This window comes from Bactrocera dorsalis, chromosome 4 (genome assembly GCF_023373825.1).
Source record: "Bactrocera dorsalis isolate Fly_Bdor chromosome 4, ASM2337382v1, whole genome shotgun sequence".
In the NCBI taxonomy this organism is placed as follows: domain Eukaryota; kingdom Metazoa; phylum Arthropoda; class Insecta; order Diptera; family Tephritidae; genus Bactrocera; species Bactrocera dorsalis.
The window spans coordinates 3814156-3823367 of record NC_064306.1 but is presented as its reverse complement, the minus strand read 5'-3'; the positions used below and the strand labels follow the sequence as shown (position 1 = coordinate 3823367).

Here is a 9212-nt window from a genome sequence, read left to right as displayed (position 1 = left end):
TTCCGATTTTTCTTTTCGATTCCGGCGGGTATTGTCAAAAATGTACAGTAGAGTTATTTTTGTAGTGTTGTGCGTTGGGTGTGTACATTTATGTTTTAGTATTGACAATAATATATGATACGCTAAATCTGTTTAATTACACCATTAATTTCCTCATTTTTATTAAATTTGGTATTGAATTATTTTTTATAATGTACGTATATATGTTTAAGTTAAATGTAACACCGCCTAATCAATAGAAACATTTAAATTTTATAATTTAACACGCTTCACAACACTGCTTTTTTGTGTGCCATTTGACACTTCGCGCGTTAATTTTTTTAAGTGCGCGTATTTTAATTTTTTCTCATCTAAAACAGTAATTTAATATTTATAAATCATTTAAAAAACTGGCAAAATTGAAAGTAATACTTAAAAATTGTAACGCCAAATGCAGCTATTTCGGAAGTTTAATTTCTTTGGGTAAAGACACTAATTCAACAGAGGCATTCAAATCTTGATATGTATTATACTTCTTAAAATTTTTAATATTAGTCGAAGCCCGAAAGGATCTCAGGTAATAGTTTTAATAATGTTATATTAAAAAGTATTTTAATATCGGATATTTCATGCTGAAAATCTTATAATTAGTGAAAACGTTACTTTGGATAAGGATTAACTATTTTAGCACATATGTATGTACATACATCTATAAATCACTGAATAAAAATTTTATACAAGAAAGTGTCCAATTCTAAAGGCTGACTTGTTAAACGCATAAAATTATAAAATTGTTACTATTTTTTGTTAGGCCCCCATTAATTATAATTCTACAAGGTCAATTGGAATCGTATTATTTATTAAGTAAAAACAGTCTAAATAATATCTGCAACGTACCCTGCCATATTAGTTAATTAACCAAATATTTTTCGTGTACTCATGAAGTGACTTGACTGACTATCGACTGTCCCGACTATGTTTGTTGAGAATAATACAATTAAAATATATTTAAATTTATATTTTTTTTTATAATTTTAATATTTATTCATATGTATATTTTATAATATGGTACATAAAATACGTTCAGTATTGCATTTCTACTTTAGCTTTTGTATATAATTTGGAGTGATTTAAGTTGCCGTACAAAAACCCAAAAAGGGCAACATACCGTCTAAAAATGTGTTACAACTATGTATTTTATGTATGTATAAATATTTTCTGGATGTATTAAATAATTGTAACAAAAAATTAGTATAAAATATAATATAAAAAAGACATACTACCTAATAATTAATAACACAACACCATAGACAAAAATTTACGAACTTCTTACATAAAATACATTATAATATTACATACATAGTATATTTTTTCAAAATAATTTTTGGCTTATACAAATTAGTGGGTTAACTACGATCGTGCCATACTTTTTTAAGTATATAGTGCCAAATAATTGTATCTCACTTCACTTTAATATTTGCTTTTGTTAAATTCTCACTTTATACTCGTATATGTAATATATGAGTTGTATACTTGTTAAATGCGTTTAAGCTCCAAAAGTTTTTTTTTAATATTACATCCTTTTTCAAAATATTATATAAATAATGATTTGTGGTTTACCATATTGAATATTTGAAAATAGTGTGTTGACTGGGGAATGTAAAAAGTAACTTTCAAATAATAAACTTCTATTTATCCTATTTTTAATACATTCAGTGTGTAGTCGTTCTACAGATCCGCGTTAAACTTCGCTCATAATTTGTAGTGTACACAGTTGCTTTGCCATAATATTCTCTCACTAAGCTTACACTATATTAATTTGTATTTTGATTACCAGCTTGTCATCGTCACAGAAGCCTTTATGCATGACATCCCCTATCTTAGCATATTCGACAAAACCAAATCCACGCGTACTTATGTGCTCCCGAGGCTTATGAAAGGCCATCACTTCGGGCTTTGTCATAATTGTATCATGTTGGGAAAGACTGGCATCTGTTGGATGTATCATGCACAGTTTGATGCGTCCATTAAATGGCCAATCCAAGTGGTAATCGTTTTCTGACTGCATTAAATGCACATGTAAACTAAGTAAGTTTAAGTGTCGAGGCTGTATATTGACACGAGCACAAAACCGATAGCCATGCGGGGAGGTGTAAAAATCTCGTGAGTAAAGCAGATTATTGGCATCGGCACGCAATTGCTCCACAACGTTGCGGAAATTCGTTATTTCCCATACAATTGTGCCGTTACTATAGCGTGGGTCAATTTGTTGACGACTAGCCAATTGCTTTGTAAGATTTTCCAATTTTACATCTTGCTCGCGTACGCGTTGCTCCAGCACCACAATGCGCTGGTACATCGTTTGTATGAGTTGCTCGTCTGCTTCGTTTGCGTATTGTGGTGGTGGCGGTGGTAGCACACCATTTACTTTCGCGCCACTCGCAGTTGTTGGTTTTTGTGGATTCCAAGTGGAAATGGCTGTTTGTTGGAAAGCTTGCAACATTAGTTGCATATGGTGTGGCATGTCTTCTTTGAGATGCTCTTCGAGTGCATTGGTTTCAGGACGCCCAACAAAATCGCATTTTATGCTGGCAAATGGGCACTTTTCTTCAGCGTTCTCTAGTCTTCTGTATGGACAGGTCGGCAGATGTCGATCCACTTCTATGGGAGATGCCACTACCGCACAGCCCAATGGCGAGTTGGGGCATTTGTGTTTGATTTGATCTATTTCACGTCTAGTGAAATTATCAGGAAAAATACGGTCAATAGAAAGCTCGGTATTGTCTAATGGACACTGATTATGATTGTCAAGCCATTTCGTTATGCAAGATTTGCAAAAGCGATGACCGCAAGTGGTAATCACGGGTTCATTAAGCCAATGTATACAAATAGCACATTCATAACGTGCATCCGATTCATGAAAGTCGGTGTCGTCCGAGGTCGTGGAAGCTGGTGCGGGCACATATGACTTGGAGATCGCTAACGAATTGGGCGGTATAGACGATGGTGATTTGTTGTTTTCTGTATAATGGTGATGATGATGCGAGTGACCCTGCTGATAGGGCTGCTGCTGTTGCTGTCTGGCCTGCCTACCTGTATTAGTTTGTGAATTTTGCATCTTGCAACATTAGAAAAAACACAGGAAGTGTAAAAAAAAGACACACACTAGTACTTCATTAGCGAGTGAACAAATTAATTGCGAAAAAGTGCAAACATAAAAGATCTGTAAATAGACTAAAGGAATGTTTATGAGTACCTAACGATTTTCTTATGTGCACCACTTTGACAGTTGCTTGTCTCGATTTTTGTTAAGAAGACATGGTTGTATTTTAGTGGGTTATCAGTGGACTAGAGTGTCAGGTTATTGAGTATGCTATAAAAGATATTAAGCCGAAAATTTTATAGATACCAAAAAGTTAAAGAGTGCGAAACCAAGCGTTCGGCTCTCAGGAGAAAACAGCTCCAGCTCTTATTCTTTTTTTCTGCTTTTTAGCCATGGTTGCCAGACTATTGACAGGTCTTTCCAATTTTTTTTTAAGTCCAATGATTTCCTCCAAATATACTGTAAAGACGTCTTCCAAGTTTAAATACAGCTTTTTCGGTATCGCAAACAACATGATGGATATACAGCTTCTCTAATTCAAGAAATGTGTATATGTCAAAATTGGCACAAGAAAAGACAAGAAAAAATAGATTATGCCGCCTTTCTATATTTTTTTATATTAGTTTTCAAAATCATCTCTGTGCACTCGAAATGTTCGTATTCAAAAAGGGAAATTCCGATTTCGGAGTGCGTAGTGCGGAAATTGTTAACATTTATTGAAATCACTTAACATTGTCACAAATCTAAAACTATCATTAACATAAAAGCTTTTTCAGAATTGCTGAAATTTTCCTAAAGGGCTCCTCATCCACTCTTTTGTTCAGCTTCATTGTATCTCTTCATGTTTTTCGTTCTCACACATTGTATACCCTCACTTCTCTAGACTCTTCATTAAATTAGCGAATTTTGCCGTCCGCGACGAGCCCCACCAGCAACACTTGTTCTAGTGGTATATAAACGCATGATTGGCCAAGGGGCGGCTAGTCATTTAGTCAGTGTCATTTGTGTTGTTAAAAGTCGCATATACGGCTAGAAAGTGCTAGAAGCTTTGATCGGAAACAAAAATTGTGTATATGTATATGCATACATATATCGGAAACATTAATTTTAACAAGCGGAACAGGAACTAAAAAGAAAAAAAGACATTTGTTCACTATTTTCGATTTTTTTGTGGCAATAAATAAGAGACATTACAAACAAGTGAAACATTATGAAAAAATATCACAAGCTGTGTCTATACGTTGTGTTTTTGTTGTTGTCCTGCTGGAGCTCACAGACATGGTCAGCATATTTGCCAGTGAATGAGGAACTTAACCTTAATCAATTGCAAGGGTTACAAAAGCAACAATCTCAGCGGTATTTATATACACAACTTCCAGCAGACCAAAGGCAGATCAGCAACAAGGGCGAAAAACGAAGCGCGGGTGAAACGACCGCAACAGCAGACACAAGTAATGCCGCAATACCAGCACGGTATAGCGATACAGACGAAGATACCGCTGCTGCGTCGGGTAATTGGCAATTATTACCTCATGGATCATACGATAAAAACGATGACGTAGTGGCTGGCAATGCGCCAACACATGCGGTGGCGTGGTCTGATCGCGCGTATGAAAATAGCTATGTGTACGATGCATTTGACAGCGACGGCGACACCGAATTCGACAACGTTGAAACCGGCGAAGAGTTAACCAACGCACAAAGTGTATTGAGTCGCAAGCGACGCGGTTTCGATGATTGGCTCATAGCGCCGCATACACGTTGGTGTGGGCGTGGCAATAATGCTAACAACAATTACAATCAGCTTGGTGGCGCTTCAGACGCGGACAGATGTTGCCGGCGACATGATCATTGTCCCGTTTTTATATCGGCATTCAGTAATCGGTACGAAATTTTCAACTATCGGCCATACACATTGTCGCATTGCAGTTGCGATCGACGTTTCCGTGCCTGCCTGAAAATGAACAACGACGAGCCGTCGAACACCATCGGACAGCTCTTCTTTAATATGGTGCCATCACAATGTTTTATACTACGTAATGAAAAGCATTGTTTGGAACGTGATGCGAAAGGTAACTGCGTAAAGGAGACAACGCGAAAACATGCCTATGTGCGAGAAAATGAAAAGTACTAAATATTACGTGCATTCACATAAATCTGGATGCATGTATGCAGCGACGAAGAAGTTGTCCCAAAAGGCATGCAGAAATGAGACTGGACAGTTTTGTCGAGCGTAATTGGGCTTACGAAGCCTTACGAAGCTAATGCAGGTGTAAAAGAAATATCGAGAAAATGAAATTAAAACAAAATTCAGACACAAAGACGATTTAAACATTTTGTTTGGTAGGCGTGTTATGTGTGTACGTGCAGCGCTAGCTAATAGAAGCCGTTAAATGCGTACCTATGTATGTAAGAAGTGTACGCGCTTTAAATTCAAATGGCTTACCGCAAAAGCGCAGCTGACTGTACATTTCAGTCACCATATGTCTGCTATAATTGGATGATTTGTTTGCAAACAGCAAAAATGTAAATAAAATAAGTTACGACGTTGTGCCAATATTTTCTTAATGATATTATGTGCATTTCTGTTGTCTATTAAGATTAAGCATACATAATTTTACTCATTATTTACTATAGTATTCCAAAAAACTTATGCAGAACATAACGGCTGTAATACGGAAAACTTGATCCAAATGTCTCGATGTTGTATTGTACCAATACATACGCTTAAAAATATACTTTAGAGCAATAAGAAATGAAAGAAGTAAACACATACATACGTATACATAAGTTAATATTAAATAAATAGAAAAAAAGTATAAAAAATTAAAGAGTTGAACACTGCAAAGCAATACTATTTCATAGGATTGTGCTTAGTAATTAGAAAAAAAAACTGAAAAAGTAGATATTACATTGTTACATTGATTGTACGCTTAAGTTTGCATATAGAATTACACCTATGTATACACGTATAGTATTTATGTATTTTTGCACTGTGAAAATATGTATCATCATTAAACACTATCGCATACAAATAAAAATATGAACAAATTGAAAAATAAACGTATTTTTACCATTTTAAACAAAATTTTTTTAGCAATAAAGACGTTACTTTCGTGGTTGATATATGAAATAAATGATAAAGGTAAAATACCTTTCACAGGTGCATTTCTTATAGCATAAAAAGGGTTAAAAAAGTATCTATCTTGATTATGAGCGGCCAATTTGTATGAGAACTTTATGCTATAGTGGTCCAAGTAGATCAATATGTTCGGAGATTGTGTCAAATGTCGATATGTTGTCAAATAAAAAAGTTTTTCAAAGAAGAACTTATTATTAATAGTTCGAACCGTATGTACAATGTACATATGTATGAACTTTGAATTTGAATTGTCTTGCTAAAATCTTCATACGTATTGCATTAAAAAAGGCATATTAATATGAATTCATGAGTAAAAATGCACACCATGCACATGCATACATACATATGTACATATATACTATTTACATGCAAAATTTAACGAGGGACCCGTCTGCTAATTTGAGCTTATCAAGTTAATATTTGGAAGGAGGAAAACGCCACAGATACGCTTAAATCGCCAGCATGCTTGAATATTTAAATATATACATACATATGTACATATATTTATATATGTATGCACATACATATTTACTAATGACTATTAAACGCGTTGTATTTGTTTCACGTAGCTTACGAATAACAGTTCTGAGCTTTCTTTATGGCCTTGAGAATATTTTTTTGTTCAAGCATATATATTTAAAAATATTTATTAATTGTTTACTAAGCTCACTCTATTGCCGGCAGCGTTATTTGTATACGAAAAAATTTACTATTTATTTATATAAATATGTATATGTATGTATGTATATTTAGAATAATAAAAAATTTCGAACTAATAATGCATTCGGTATTCTTTATCATTATCGAAATATATTTAGTTCATAATCAGTACACAAAAATCCATATGCATACATATATGTATGCATTAGAGCGAGCCGATTCCTTCTATAAACATTCTGAACAAACTTCCATCTTTCTGACCAATTTCGAAAAATGATCGAAAGAATATAAAAATGCATCTAAGTATATATTAAATTTCATTCGGTTATCTCAAAAACCGACGATAAAATTGTTATTATCCCTAAAAACTGTGCCTTAAAACTCGCTGAGTCGAAACCGTTTTTGGGCCAGTAGTCTTTTAGCTGTGCAAAATGATCCTTAGTATATTTCCCGCATAAGCGATTTTTCCATTTTTTTTTGGTTCTCTGTAAATCAATATGCATATAAAGTAACTGTGCGTTATTGCTCTGCTATACGTTGAAAATTCAAAAATTTTTTAAAACAAAGTTCAGATTTTTTAATACACATTCCTCATATAAACAAATATTTTCCTGCAAATTTTACAAAAGTGGAAATAACCCTCGGACTGATTAGATTTATATTTAATTAAAATATAAATTCCGGGAACTAAGGTCAAAACATGCCTCTTTATTTAAAGAAATATTTGTTATGCATCATCAATTTTAATAAGAAAAAGAAATGCTTAACAAATAATGAATTTGTGTCTCCCGACTGTCAAAGAGAGTAATATTTTAGACATATTGATGCATAATTTGCAGTTTTTAATATGAAAATCAATTATTGTACTTCGAAATATGCTGGAAACATTGTTACTGTAATTTAAAGCATTTAATATGATTAAAATCAATTCGCCGAAATCTGTCTCTTCCCGACTCATAGCTCATAATCATTTAAACGGCACTTAATATTTATGTACACGACTTAATTTATAAATATGTACACACATAGATACATTTACATATATTGTATTATATGTAGTACACATGTGCTGTGACGTAAATGCAAATGTCCGAAAAATTGACTGATAAGAATAGCAGTCAGTGTCAAAGTACAAAATACGTTATTATTGGTATATTTACAAGCGCTCTCGTAAAATGCGTTGAGCTGTGAAAACACATTTCAAAATTGTTTAAATATTGTTACACGTGTTTTTACTAATCAGCACTATAATTTGTAATTAAGAAATTGCCTTATGACCTTGTAGCTATAAAATATTATGTAAAAATCTGTATCACCCTGCAATGAAAATCATTTGTTTACTTTTGTTGGCTGCACGCAATTTACAGGTGTTAAATACAGTTAAGTTTTCAAAGTGCATTTTTTCTGTGCGTGTTAACAAAAGTTTGCATTTTATATTTATTGTTTGTCAAATTCGTGCTATAAATTGTAATAATTACGAAAGGTGCATTAAAATCCTTACACACATACATATGTAAGTTGAGTCTCTTATACATATTTTGTTTTAATTTACATAGTGAGAAATAGTGAACATTCGGTTTAAATTATCCAAAGAAGATAATCTAAAAGAAGTATTGTTCAAATCCTATCTCTTATACAAAAATAGGGACTAGAATGAAAGCATCCACCGCTGTGCCTCGTTGGTTTGTGTGCGCGACGCAGTAAAATATAAATTAAATTAAATCTTTTTCACACAGTGTTAGTTCTCAACAAGGTGTATCCCGCCTTTGAGTTTGTTTCCGGCACAAACATATTGCTGTAAGAATGTTCATGCAACATCTTTGGCTAGCTTGTACAGCTCCAATTAATTTTTTGCGGAAAATGGCACTCTACAATTTGCACTCTACTTTATATTTAGAATTAAAAATTCCAGTGAAATACCATAAATACATTTTTAATAATTAGGCGTACAATAGCACTAATTGAACTCGCTGAACAACATTATCACATATGCCGGTTAATTGTAAAAAATATATCAATAGCTTAACAAAGTTCAAGTTTATACTGCAGGCAATTTCTACGTCGTTACTCATGCAATACGCATAATTATAAAATGTAAACAAAAACAAAAATATTGCATAAAACGTTAGAGATCATTGAGATCAATTGCATACATATGTTGTTGTTTACTAGAATTTGTTATTAATTTTACTCGATAGAAAACAGCAATTTCGCTTCGTCAATTCGGTGAATTCTTGGTGACGCATTGTTTGCTTGCGATTAAAGTCTAAAAGCTCAGAGGAATTTGGAATAGATGTACGAAAATGTATGTTATTTACATTTTATATT

The 9212-nt window shown here is 33.3% G+C and overlaps 2 protein-coding genes across 2 annotated transcripts; one reads left to right on the top strand and one right to left on the bottom strand.

Moving 5' to 3' along the window:
- Window positions 1–996: 996 nt before the first annotated feature.
- Window positions 997–3391, bottom strand: LOC105232033 (TNF receptor-associated factor 6). The gene has a single exon (XM_011213595.4). The coding sequence runs from the start codon at window positions 3095–3097 to the stop codon at window positions 1784–1786; it is 1314 nt and encodes a 437-aa protein (XP_011211897.1). The 5' UTR covers window positions 3098–3391; the 3' UTR covers window positions 997–1783.
- Window positions 3392–4051: 660 nt separating this feature from the next.
- LOC105232034 (uncharacterized) lies at window positions 4052–6145 on the top strand. Its single transcript, XM_011213597.4, has one exon. The coding sequence runs from the start codon at window positions 4293–4295 to the stop codon at window positions 5214–5216; it is 924 nt and encodes a 307-aa protein (XP_011211899.1). The 5' UTR covers window positions 4052–4292; the 3' UTR covers window positions 5217–6145.
- Window positions 6146–9212: the final 3067 nt, after the last annotated feature.

Bases quoted from the DNA above. Each gene is read 5' to 3' on its own strand.
- LOC105232034 (XM_011213597.4), top strand. From the start codon at position 4,293: ATGAAAAAATATCACAAGCTGTGTCTATACGTTGTGTTTTTGTTGTTG.
- LOC105232033 (XM_011213595.4), bottom strand. From the start codon at position 3,097: ATGCAAAATTCACAAACTAATACAGGTAGGCAGGCCAGACAGCAACAG.